The sequence below is a fragment of the Coloeus monedula genome (genome assembly GCF_965178545.1).
Source record: "Coloeus monedula genome assembly, chromosome: 1".
NCBI lineage: Eukaryota > Metazoa > Chordata > Aves > Passeriformes > Corvidae > Coloeus > Coloeus monedula.
Window position 1 is genome coordinate 9,202,835 of NC_138781.1, and position 14,337 is coordinate 9,217,171.

The following is a 14,337-nucleotide window of genomic DNA, read 5'->3' on the forward strand; positions in this document are numbered from 1 at the left end:
ACAGTGTCCACAGAGCATACAGCAAACACAAAAACACGACTTCCAGCTCAGGAGAACCACATGACACCAAGGACACAACACTGAGAAGGTACAAACACTGCAAAATGCTTCTCTGTGCTTAGACTCATCTTATATTTTTTTTCCTAAACATGCAGTGCCCTCTCCCAGAAGCAGAATCCTAAGTCGGATGGGCATTTGTTGTGACCCTGAGCAAATCCCCTTGTTCTGATGTTTTTAAGGAAGTGTGTCCTTCACCTTCCACCTTTGAGCTCCTGTCAGGGAATGCTCATTGCTGTGGCAGCTGCATGTTCACAGACTTAGTACCACTTTATCATGGTACTATTCTAATCACTGGTGAGAAATCACTCCATGAAACACATGTAAATGCCTCTTGGAGTATGCAAGTAGAAAAATACTACTGTTCTCCTTTATCATTGCTTCTGGTGCTATTTCAAGTACTATTTATGCTTCATGCTTGAGTTATAATGTCCCATGCTTAGATCTCCTATCTCATTTTCCAGAGCTGTAGTTTACAGGTCAATAATCTATGTGGAACTGTTTCCACAATCTTGTTAAGAGTCTTATTTTAGTGAATACTTTGCCTTTACTTTGCCTGACTATTGTCAGGATAAGAAGAAAACAAAATATTTTATAATTAATTTAATGCACTTAAGTAAAAAAAAAAGTATTTTCTGCATTTTAGCTCAAACCAGGAAATACACATGTCATTTGTCATTCTTGTATACTCCAAAAAGTATCTTCTTCTGAGCTGGACAAGAGGATGCAGAAGACCAACCTCAGCGATGAGTATTTCCCTTTCCTTCAGGCACTACTCATTCACCCCTCTATGCTGAATCTTCCTTTACATCCCTTTTCAACTGATTCAGTCCCATCCATACAGCATCCTTTTGACTGCCCTGTTTATTAGACAATGAGAAATGTTTCAATTCCTCACAAATTATTATAAATTATAATATATAGCACCACCAGCTTCAGAAAGTGATTCGTCATGTTTCAGCAACTGTGGGAAGGGTTTTCCTCATATAGACAGTCCCATTTATAAACACTGGACCTTCAGAAAATCTTCATGAGGGTTTGACTGACTCAAGGACAGAGGGAGTGCAAATGACATGAGCAAGGGTATTTGAATGCTAACAGATCATTTTTTGTAGGGAACTATCTAATATTCCAAGGCATTCATTTCTATCATCAATCTACCAGTAGATAGTGTAGACAAAGATAGACTCAATGTGTAAAGAAGACATAAAAACTGTATCATTATGAAACCTGAATTCAATTTTAGTCAAAGTCCTTTATTAAACAGATTATCATCAGGTGTGTCACTCATCTAAGCCTCTGTTCTATTCTTCCTCATTGTAGTAAACATTTTGAGTTGGCAGAGTCACAAATCCTATTTGCTATTTACTTCACATTGTTCTTTGTTTTATACATCTCACCACACACTCTTCTATTTGGACCATGATTAAAACATAGGCACCACTTACTTACATGCAATCAGCAAATAGGGATGAAAGAGAATGTACATTTGACAAGGTTTTATACAGGTTTGGTTTTTTTTTTAATCCTATGAAAATAAATGTCAACAGACTATTGTCTGGGTTGGGGAGGGAAAGGAAGATCTTATTAATTCTTCAGGGAGACATCAGGAAGGAAACAAAACAGACAAACCAAATCACATTAGGAAAATAAATAAATAAGAACCTAGAAGACCTCTCAAATTAATTGCCCTCAGAATATCTCATCCTTAACTGTATATACATCTAATAAAGCATAGGCATTACTGAAATTTTTACGAATCCTGAGACTTACTATGCAGTCTTTCAAGAGAACACTGTCCTGCTGTTTACAAAAAGAAGAGAATAGATGCTGTCCCCTATCCTTTCCAGGGAAGGTGGGCACCACCAAGGTGAGCTAGACAGAAGTCTTTTGGAGATGACAAGAATGGCGTATCACATAAATAAAGGAAATAAGACCTCTGAAAAAAATTAAACCCTTTCTGATGGTTGCCTGAAATATTTGTGTGGTCTTGACAATGTTTTTCCTATATTTACTGCAGAAATGGTCATCCCATTTTGCACACCGTGTGCAGAAAAACAACATTAACCATGCAAGTGACCACTGCAGCCAGAAAACATGACCCAAGGGCTGGATGTGTTACATCCAATAGCACCAGCAGGCAGCAGAGTCTTGTCTGAGCAACCTTATATTAGTAATCCATCAATATCATAGTATTGATTCTACTCCTTCCGTATTTCTGTCCCCACTAAACAAAATTTGCAAGATACTAAGAGTAAAAAGAAAAAAAAAAGTGATTTTATCACATCAATGATTTGAGCAAGAGCATTCCAGCATTCTGTTATGTTTCATAGATATATTTAAGATTCTCTTTACTGGGATACCTACAGGCCACAAAAACAGTTTGCAAAAGTTTTTTATCAGTTCCAATACACACATTTGTGTATGCACCTGTAAATGTCACTAGGAGAACAGACAAAAGCAAAAGTCCTTTATTTTCCAACATGGTTTCAATCTGTGTGTTCTTCGTCATTTTCTTGCTAAAAAAATGTATGAGACAAGACCAAATTTCAATGTCCAAGTTTTCTTAAAAGAAGCATACTACAGTTTCCTGCAACAAAAAAAGTTAAATCCAAGGAGGTGGGTTGTGGATAAACCCACCTCCTAGGAATGTCCTAGGAAGGGTTGGTTTATTGATCAGAGGAGCACTTAGTAGGGGGAGGTCACAGCAATTCCATTGAACTAACCAAAATCTTGTGGTAAGCAGGGAGATGGAGGCAGGTAAGGATCCTTTGAGATGGCCTGGGGTATCCCATCCCCCTCTGCATGTTCCCTTCAGAAGGACATCAGTTTCCTGCAGGTCTCTTACCTCTGACATCCTCATGGAGAAAGCTTTACATAGGACACCTGACCTATATTCAGGCAATGTAAATGACTGCTGCCTGTCCATGTGTGCATGATCCCTTTAGGTATCAATTTAGGTGACTTAATGTGATGAATGTGTCCCCTCCTGCCTTCCTCACTATATTCAAACAGAGCCCAGATACAAGTTTTTTCACTCATACAATGTTGCCTTGACAACAGAGTATTTTCATAACTTTGCTTGCATTACTTAGCCTCTAGAAAATGACAAGTAAAAGAGCCACAAGTACTATTCACATGTTACTGTTAATCAGCCAGGAGCTACTACAATCAAGTTTTGCTGAGTTTGTCTCACTTGGATGGGCTGCTGGACAGCAAATAAATCCCTGGAAAATTTTTAAATGCTCTAAATGAGTGGTGTCCAAACTAGAAGTCCAGTCTCCAAGTAGAGTCCCAAATTACTGAGAAACCAATTTTTTCTCATGATTAAACTAGCATCATGCTAATACAATATTACTACTTTGCCATCAAGATTGTGACTGGAAAGTATTTAGGTACAAACATCCACACAGATGATGCAAGTGCAAAATTAAACATTCCAGAAATATTCTTGGAACAATTCGGATTACAAATATCTAGGTCCTGTGGCTGTCTACAAGAGATGTTTATTTCATGTATTAGTATCTAAAAGGTTTGTTCACCTTACTGGCTTTCACTTTATCCAAGTTTTGATTTGTTAGTTCAAGTTATGCCATTCAAAAGCTAGAAAATCCTTTCTGGCTTTGGAAAGAGCAGAGAGATTAACATTGGAAAGGTGAACAAAAATTAAAAGAAACAGACCAGCTGCAGCTGGTAATGAAATCAGAGCAGTTTTATTATCTGAATTCACTAGAAAGTTAAGATCTGTTTCCAACTAAATGGAAGTTTTGTGTTTTCTGCCCATGCACCCTAAAACATGCTGTGGTGCAAAAGTACACATGGCAAACTTTTTTCTTTCCTCCTGATTTATTTATGTGACACCAGGATTCATAGATGCTAAAATTTTCTAGTACAGTGTCAGTCACAGGCATATGCTACATGGGGAGGAAGCTCCTCTCCTGGAATTGCTTCCCCAGGTCCTCGTGGCAGATTCAGTGAGTCCAAAGGCTTTTTACTTTATTATAAAGTCTGCACCAGCAGGACTGAAACACAAATATGTTCAAAAATTTCGGGAGGCATCACCTCAGAGAGAGCACAAATAATTGTTACTCCCAGTGCATCTAACCCTACTCTAGAGTTTTGACTGTACCTCTGTGTGAGAGCTGCTCCAGGATGATCCTCAGGTGCTGCAGAACAGGGGCTGAAATGTCATATTTATAGATGTCTATTACTGGCACTCGCTGACATCTCCCAAACAGTCCATCTGCAGGAAAGAGAAAAAAGAAAAGGAAAAATACACATTTCGTTTTCTGAGAGGAAGAACGGCATGATGAGATGCGCATTTCCAATGTATCCTAATTATATACTGAAGGAACCTTTTAAAAGACACTTTAAAAAGCTATCAAAGAACCACTGAAGTCATGAGACAGGATATTTTCTATCAAAATAAATAAATGCTGGGAAGAATATTAGTTGGAGGAATATTCTATTGTATGAGTTAGGCATACAGTTTATTTTCTAAAGTATTTTCAGACTTCTGCTTCCCAAATCTTTAGATGTAACACTTTACTGACAATTCAGTGAGAGAAAACCTTAATGTTCAATGCCTACTATGCTGCAGATGAAAAGTGCAGCATCCAGAAATATAAATATTAATTTGCAGAAACTATGTGGATTTGCTGAAACATTTTTAATGCAGGAGCTGCGTGTTAGGCATTGGTAAATGAGAACTGAATCCATAATGGCTAGTAAAGGCTCATTTCAAGAAGTACCCTCTAATGAATGCAATAAAAGAAAGCTCCTCACAGAACAATGAGATATTAATGTGGCCTAATTTATTTAGCTCCATTCCATTTGTCTGAAATGACAGACTCTTCTCATCAATGTCTTTTCAAATCACACCTTCTAATTAATTTAGCTTCTTATTAGTCTTTATTTAGAGAATTGTTCATTTTGAGGCAAGCTTCCTGTATATGTGTGGGAGGAACAGGGAGTTCAAACATTCAAATTACCTTTCTCCCTTTCATACAAAAGCCTAATTCAGAGTCTAGGTGCTTCACATGCAATCTGACCATCTGCAATTCTGGGTCTCTGAGAAAGAGAGTGGTTTCATTTATTGTTCAAAATAGTTCTCTTCTATATAGTGATCCAAAGGAAGCAATTTAAATGCAACAAGTTTAATTAGCAAAATATTCTACTGCAATCCTAGTTTTAACACAGTAATTACTTCTGCTCTGATATTACATCTATGCTCCAAAAGGAGAACTACATCAGATGAGCAGAAAATAAGGATAAGCATTAATTTGCAAATGTCCATTACTTTCTGTGCTACTTCACAGAGCTAAAAGACTACAAATGGTAACTACTGGCCCAGCTGTTCACTAAACACAAATAATGGCATAAAAGAAAATAAACCAAACCAGGATGTAGAAAAAGGGCATTATTAGTCCTCACTGTTAAACACAAATACCTCATTGAAATTAGCCAACTTTTTCTTTCTTCGCCTTTCCAATCCTCCTGTCACTTAAAACTGCCAAATTAAGTTAATCCAAATTAAAACCCTACATCTGAATCTAATTTTGCTATTGGAAACTAGGTTTAATTTGGAAACTACATAGACAGATATGGTTTGGTTTTTTGACATGTAATGGGAAAAGCAGCCTAACAGCAGATTAAAATATTCATCTCTGTTTAAAAACCTGTTGCAGTTGAAAATAAGTATATAAATATCAGTCAACTTATAAATGGATGGATAACAGGAATAAGGTTTTGATTCTGAAAGGAACAGAAGAACATTTCAGTGTTTAGGAACAAGATTCTTCGAAATGAAACATAACCTGAAACAGCCAGCTCTATTTTGGAATACCACCATTACTGGCTACAAACAATTAGGACAAAATCTATGTTTATATAAACAACTAATATTCCATTACTTTTTTTAGAGATAAAAATAATTCTAATCGTATTTTAGAGTCTAGAAAAGCATACACATTCAGTAAAAATTAACCATTTTTGTATTAAGTATCATTTAAGGATATCTCCATGGATGCAAAAGCTAATTCACTCACAAACTCTAAAAGAGACAAAACCATTTTCCTAAACTCTGAGTTTTCAGAAACCTTTAGCCTACTTCCTTTGAATAGAACAAAACCCATTTAAATTCTAAAATTAACAATTAGCACATGAGCCCGAGCTGCATTATACAATCTATCCAAAAACACTGAGACTGCTTAGGGAGAAACTGCAAGTTACTTTGGCTTTTGTACTTGAAATATGGGCATAATAAGCTTTGGAGAGGCTGTAACCACAAATAGCGCTCGGCTCTGCTAAATGCAGCACGAGGAGAGCGGAGCGAGAGCAGAATGCCCCAAGGAGTGGTTGGCAAATACCAGCTTTAAAATACAGAGGATCTTTGTGCCGGGGATTACTGCTGGACTGGAGTCGTGCAAATAATACATTTCATAGTTCACCTGTTTTTTCTAAAAAAGTAGGAATTTTCCCAGATTTTTCTGTTTGTTTAGGGCTTTCTTTTTTTTTGGTTGGAGTTGATTGGTTTGGTTTTGGGTGTATTTAGGCTTTTTAAATTTTTTTTTCTTTAAAAATAAGGTTTCTGCGGCAAGTTATAAGACCTAAAAAATTTAATTGAGGTTGGGCATTCAATTTTCAGGGTGTCTTTTAAAATAAACTTGCATACAATTACACAGATTTCAAGGGAAGAAAAGGCAAGGGAGAGGAGAGCCATTTTACCATGAAAAAATTGTCAAAGACACCCCTCTTTTTCTTTCAAGAAACCTAAATGGCAGATGTGGGGTCAGAAATGGCTCAGGTCCAGCACAGAGCTCATTTTTACTTAAATTACAGCTAATATTTAAAATGTCCAGCTTAGTCTTCCATGAACTATCCCAGTTACTGTGGTATTTACAGCAAGTCAGTACCTGGTGCATCTTTCACCCTGTCATGCACCCAGTTGGCCTCAAACAGTGAGAGAAATGCCCAAAGCTGGGCATAAAGTAAAAAAGAAAGAGGAAAAGCTCCCAGAATTTTCAGTAAATGTATCAGGGCAGAGGACGTTCAAAGAATGAGTGATATTTTAATAACACCATGCTCTGTATGCCTGTATCTGCTGAGAGTGTGTTCATACTGAACTTGCATTAAAGTTGTGTTAGGAGAGGGAACGTAACATGCAAAGGACATCTGCACTTTACACAAGCCCAGAATGAGAGAAGGTTGAGACTGATCAATATGGACATATGTTTGCTGTTAAAGTGTTATCATTTGCTGTCAGCAAAAAGTAGAAATTTCCATAATAATATCTTAAAAGTTATACTTAGAACTGGAAAAATCTGCATTAACAGCAGGCTCATGTTGGCTTTTAGAAAGCTGCTACATTTGTTTTCAAAGAAGAGATTAAAACAGAAGAATTATACACCCATATACCCAAGGAAATAGTGAAGTGCTTCTTTATCCACTTGGCTATTTTGATGATAGCTTTAATATTTGAGAAGAAACGCAAACACAAACTTCTATAAGCTTTTACTTAAAATCTTGAATTTTGACAAATATTTATATATTAAAAAGTTAGATGCTAAGATTAAAAGACACAAATTTACTGTAACTCAGGTGCACAAAAAGATCTCAAATAGATGCCTTTTATTAGAGACAACGCCCTGGAGCATGGTATATGTATTTACATTGAATATTTATCAACTTTCTAGTGAAAAAATTACAACTGATAGATTAAACCATGAGCAAGTCAAAACACAAGTCCTGGAAGGCTGACTGTTGAGAGAGGTTTAAAAGAAAATGGAAAACACCCATCATTATTCATTATTATTGCCCATTTGTCATGAATTAGTGCATATTTATGACCTCCATTAACTACTGAGGAAGTACGACATTATATTCATGACTGACATCCAGGTACTGAATTGTGTAAAAGGAGACCACAAAAACCTATAGATTGAAATAGTTTTGAAGAGTTGATTGCGCCAGTATGTTCACTTGGTAAAGGAGACAAGCATCAAGTGCTTAAGAGGTACTAAAAAATCTTTGGAAACTTGTGCTAAGTCACAACCTTCACCTTGAAGGCAACATTATTTGTTGGCAGCTAATTCAAGAAATTCTTTTTAGGCAGTGTTTCCTCAAAAAAAAAAAAAAAAAAAAAAAAAAAAAAAAATCTGTGTATAATAAGCTGTCCTTGGTGAAAGAAACATATCCCATCCTGGAATCCCTATGTATGGCTAATCTGGTGACTGAAACTAAGATGTATCCAAGACATGACACAGTTTTAAATAATACCAGCAAAACAAAGAATGAGTTCTTGTTGAGTGTCTTTTGCTACCGAGAAAAGGTGTGAAGACTGATAGAGATACTGAAGTTTGTCTGCAGGCAGCTGAAAGCTTGATATATGTAAATTAAAAGATTGTGCTGTGCAGTAATTAATTATTTAGATCTACATGCAGTGAAATTTTCACATGGCACTGACAAGTGACCTTTGAAAAGGAGCCTTCGAGCAGATGCTTTGAAGCACCTGGGTCTTCTTCTCTTCAAACTTCCTGCAGCAGCCAGAAAGGAAGCAGCTCTCCAGACAGTGTCAGTACTCACATACATGGGCCAACCAATGCTTCAGCTTCCTTGTACTAATTACCTGACAATTGTTAAAAAATTAGAGCTTTGTATAAAACTCTCGTTTTGCCCCATACTGCAGTCATTGTGCTTTGTTCCTCTGTTATGTAAAAAAGAAAGTCCACAGACCCAGTGGTGTGTCAAATGGCAAATTCTGCCACCTTGGATTGCATCATTTGTGCTCTTGCACTTAACCAGAGAACCTACTATAATGTTTCTGCAGAGTTTTCAATGGGCATCATTCTTCAGCGACTTAACCTTGTGTAAGAAAAGAATCCTTTCTTCTCACTGAATATGGACACCACATGCCTCCCACAGACAGCGGTTTAAGGTGCTATAAAGTCTAGGACTAATAAAAAGGTCGGTGCTATAACCCACAATTAGAGCCTGAATTGCCTACTGGAGAGATTAAATCCTTTTCCAATGGTAAGCACAATATTTGCATCTCAAAAGTCTCATGATACTGAACTTCAAGGTCACAGATGTTAAATGTTTAGGAAGTATGAAGGAGATTGTTACAGTATTTTACTCTTCTCTCCCTGCTGTTTCCCATAGTATGGAGTGTGTTTTCAAAACCCCTTTTCAAAAATTAAAAAGAAAGATTAAATGTTACTTTTCATTGAAGAGGACATTAAGTTGTATGCCAGGAGGCTTATTTCAAAAGATACAGTTCACAAATCCACATTCAACATTTACAAGCAAGGTCTTCAGCAAACAACATGTTTTTAATATTCCATCTATTAAAAAAAAATTCATAATTTATACCTACACTTTTATATTCAATTTGCAAGTAGGGTAGAGATCATACAGATAGAGCAGCAGTGGCTTCTGCAGCATCATTTCTCATATGATGTTTTGAAAATGTGAGTCCAATGCTTCCAACAGCAAATCCTGCAGTGGTTGAGCAGAAAAGCTGCTGTTTGCAATCAGGGGGAGCTGCACTGCAGCCCTGCAGTGCTCTGCAGACAGCAGCCTTCTGAGGAGCAACCTCCCCCTGCTCAACTTTTAAAACCTTTTTGTCATTTTATTTTTCTTATCTCCGTAGTCCTTGGTTGTTTTCCTCAGTGGTCCTCGGTTATGTCCATTTCGGAGCAGTAATAGTGGCATCTAGTGGACAGGGATCAGTCCTGGAGCACAGACTGCTCACCACCTGAATTTACTGCTTCCAGATCCATTTGGCTTCATCCCAATACAGAACTATGCAGTTCCAGCCACCCTCAACCCACACTGCCCTTCCCTATCCTAAAGGCTCACAGGCATGGGGAAGATTTTAAGGCAGCTATTTAAAATTAAGAAATACAATTTTAAAATAAAAGGCCACAATATTTGTTTCTAGAAGTAAAGCATTATAAAGACAAGTAAGGAAAGTGCATGTAGACTGTTTAACAAGAGTTTGTGGGGGCATTGTGCTTTTGCTACTCTGTGAGGCACAAAACATTATGCAATAGAAGTAAATCCTCAACTTCAAGTAAAACACAGAGCATATTTTTGTAGGTTTATTTTGTAAACATAATAGAAACACTATAAAATGCAGAAAACAATGAAGTAGGACACTCTAAACACGATTGTTTCTATCCAACCAAAAAAAAAATTGCCATGCAGTGGATGACTAACAGTCCAGTAAATTCACTCTTCCTCAGCTACTAAATAAACTGCTTCTTGGAAGGCAAAGGTAACTTTAAAAAAATTCTGCTGCAATTCAGATCACCTAACAGTCCTATAAAAGAACTCTAACAAGATTTAATGCCTCTTCTCACCTTTCTGGACACAGATATTTAAGGAAAAAGATGGATAGCTGGTCTACTTTAAAAAAAATCCCCAAACCTAACCCCCTCGAATATTTCTGCTGAGAGAATCAGTATTTCCTGAAAGAATCAATGTAGGGTAGGATGTTAGTGATTATGAAAGTGCTCCTATTAAAAGATAAAAGCTAACATTAAGAGCAGCATTGGTTAGCTGTTGTGCAAATACTGTGATAGGGCTGGGATTTGCAAAGCTCCAAATCATTCTGAGGCATGAATAGTTCCTCTGGGTATTACAGTTCCCTTGTCTCAAGGAGTAATTCTGAGAGCAAGTTCTGGAGGACTCAGTCCTTCCTTAAAAAAAAAAAAAAAAAAAAAAAAAAAAAAAAAAAGTATATATATATATATGTATATAATCTTCAACAGAAGGGAAATATAATTTCAGTAACTATTTCTATGCTAACCTGCTAATTTAAGTGGTGGATTGTACGGTCCTAAAGCATTATGCAAACTTGGAGATTTTTTTTCTACGTTACAACAGAAATATGTAAATTGTAGAGAAAGTAACTAAAAAATCCTCAGTACAGCAAAAGGAGGGAAGGAAAGGACTGTGAAAAAGTGAGTTACAGGCTAACAAAGCAAGAGGAGAGCAGGCTTGCCATGAAAGAAGTGCTGCCTGCTTCCAAAAAGCCCCTAAGTTATTCAGCTAAGAGAATGAGAGGTCCAGATTTCAATGCCTACTTTATGTGATTCAGAGCACAAAAATGAAGCTCAGCCTTAACAGGTCATACTTCAGCCTTGCAAACATCGAAATAATGGCCATGCCTTGGGAGGAGAGGGCAGGAGGGACTTAAAGGAAAGGAAAAAGTAGAGATGAAAAGAAAGCAAGTCTTAACATTTTGCTGCTAGAGCTAATGTTCAAATTGAATAATGCTTCAATAACTTGGTACTTCTTAGAGAACCAAACTTGAACTTTCCACAGCTTAGGTAACTACGTGGCATGAAAGTTATGTTTTTGGCTCCATGATGAGGATAATAAAGGATCAGAAAACAGTGACTGAATCAACATCTTCCACATCCGGATAACCACGACAGTCTGTAAGCCACAGGAACCATCGCCTCTAATTTTGATCAGAGGCAAATCCAGAAAATCTCTGAGAAAAAAGCCCAAGAACTTCTAATTGTAATACGTTGAGAAGGCTTTTCTACGCAAAACTATGGCTTCAGTATTAGCTGAGGTGTTTCTAAGAAAAAAGAGCTTGCAATCAAAATCCTCTGAGCAGCAACTCCTTTTCTGGTCAATACTGGTAGTAAAGAGAAAAGGCAGGAAAAATTTAAACATATAAATCCTCCTCCAAGATGATAAATACTTTAAATTCAAGGATAAATCAAGTATTAATAGGCTTACAATAAAGCTGTCTCTTCCATTAACATGTTTAGCCACTGGACTGCAAGGTTAACAGGTAGGTTTATAGCATACATTGCTATCTTAGTACTGAGAAATCTAAGCCATGTGCCACCCTCTATTTAGAAAAAGCTTTTTTTTCCTGGAAAAAAGACAGAATACTGTATCAAATTCTGACCACATCATTACCAGAAAGATATGAATAAACTAGAGAAGTTCAGAGAAAAATGAAAGAAAGGAGGCAGTCACACAGAGCCTTAAGCATGGAATTACCTGATTCTTTACACGAAACACTAAACGTTTATGCAACCTGGTTGATTAATTATTTATGACATTATTGGGAGAAATGGAGTGAAAAGACAAAAATGAACATTCTGAATCAGAACAAGTTTCAAGCAGGGAGAAACCGTTCTGGAGCTGTTCACTTCACTCCTGGAAGAGTAATGGATCATGAGTAATGGATCCTATTGCTTGCACTGTTTAAAATTAAGCCAGAACAACAAGGAATGATGAAACATGAACAATTCCTTTTTTTTACTCAATATGCATTTATGAACAGAGGTTACTGGAGGGACTAAGAATTTATTTATGGAATCAATGAGATGCAAATATACTAATGCTTATTTATGTACACTAATTTTCCAAGTATCACTGAGATGTACTTCAGTCACTTCAAGGATCCCCATTCATTTTTGGTTGGTGCCAAGAACCACTTTGGTGCTGGCAATGTCTTCACTGTGCGATCAGACTGTAGCTGCTCTTGCATCTGTATTCCCAAGGCAAAAATAACTCTGCAAGGAAATATGTTCAGCAAAATGCATTTCTGCATTAATTTTAATTTTGTACTAAAAACAAAGTAGTGAAAGTTTTAACTTATCCTGTGTAAGTGCCAAGAGCTTATATTTGAGTTATTATGTGTTTGCAGGAGAAAATATTCTCATGAAAACATGACTAATGACCATTCCATTCATATTCACCAGCTGCAGTGTCTAATAGAGCAAACTGGGTTTATTTCTGTCCTTTGCCAAACTAGAATCTTTCTAGATCTTTGCAGGACAATATTTATTGAGACAGCAGATTGCTTTTGTAATCTGAGTTACTGAATTTATTCCTAAATGGAACTGACTTCAGACATGCATGGAATTATAGCAATAAAGATCTCCATCTTGTTCCCTAGCTACTATTAAAAAAAATTACAGAAAATTATGTTATGTGAACCTGAAAATATCAGCAGAAAATTTAAATGCAGCTCTTTAGGGAGGGGAGGGGAAAACCTTATAAACATGAATCACTTCAGAGTGCTGCAGCCTGTGGCCTGATTAAAACTGTTCAGAGCTATATGAGAAATCTCTACACCTTGCTCAAGTCTGAACTATGCCTACAGAAGTCACAGCACATCAAACTGCCCCTGGCAGTTTGGGCATGGACACTGGAACAGCCAAGAACCTCACTCAAACTTTAATATCAGGATGCCAAGAGTTTCTGCTGAACAGTTTGAAGAACACAAAAAATCTGACCGTTTTCAAGCAAACTGTGCTTTGAAGTAGCTAAATACGATGTTACATACCTTGGACCACCTATCAGAAGCTGCAGCCAGAAAAGTTATTTCTGCTACAACTAATTAGAGGTCCTGACACAGCTTTCCCCCCACTGTGTGAGAGACCTGGAGCACTGCCTGCAGCTTTGCTAATGGCAACAGGTGAAGGGCAGGAGATGTTACAGTCCTCCTTGCTTGAGTCAAACCCCAGTGTTCAGCCTGAGATGATGTGAGGGCAAAAGCACAAAGAAGGTTTGAGGACATATGAACATAACAGCAGTAAGTGGGAACAAGGAGCTGACATCATTCAGTATGCAGCATTGGTAAGGTCAGTATGGGAATAGAGAGTTCTGGAGTCCAAATCTGAAGATGAATGATAAATTTTGGAAAGGGTATTGAGAGAAGCAAAGGAGATTATTTATGGGCTGGAAAAAGCCCTACAGTGAAGTGCCTTTTCCAGCACAGAAGTCTTCAACACAGCAGATGATCTTTTGTCTCTCTAAGTAAGCCTGCAGACAGATGGAACGATACGGGAACAGAGATCAGAACAGGGCTGGGAGCAGTTTCAGAAGTATTTATTCTCCTCAGTTTTGTGTGCTACTATTCAAAACAACTTTTAAGACCTGCAATATCTGAAATTACGATAAGAATGGATCTGAAAAGCAAGACTTCTTTTGCTTTTGCAATGGGTACAGAGATTCCTCAATATATGTGATATGTACAACCCCAAATTGCTTCCTATTTTACTCCCGGAATACATACAACTCATATAAAATTCTTAACATTTGTACATACTTATAAGTTGTAATGGGCTTTTTAGAATACTGTATACAATTAAAAGCCATTCTTTAACTGGAGTTTGGGGGCTGGATTAAAGCTGCTCACACCCTTAGAATATCCTTCAATTGGATTGGTTAAGTACAGAAGTTGTATACTCAGCACATATACTTAAAAGAAAATAGAATAAATAAAAATCATTTTGAACAAAATAT

The 14,337-nt window shown here is 37.0% G+C and overlaps 1 protein-coding gene across 1 annotated transcript in view; it reads right to left on the bottom strand.

Annotated features, from left to right (window-relative positions):
• PTPRN2 (protein tyrosine phosphatase receptor type N2) overlaps nucleotides 1–14,337 on the bottom strand; it is a gene marked incomplete at both ends in the record, with an annotated part of 647,832 nt that overhangs the window by 476,106 nt on the left and 157,389 nt on the right. The window contains one exon of the mRNA XM_082298956.1: nucleotides 4,187–4,300. Coding sequence (XP_082155082.1) covers nucleotides 4,187–4,300 — 114 coding nt within the window. The remainder of the gene's footprint in view (nucleotides 1–4,186; nucleotides 4,301–14,337) is intronic.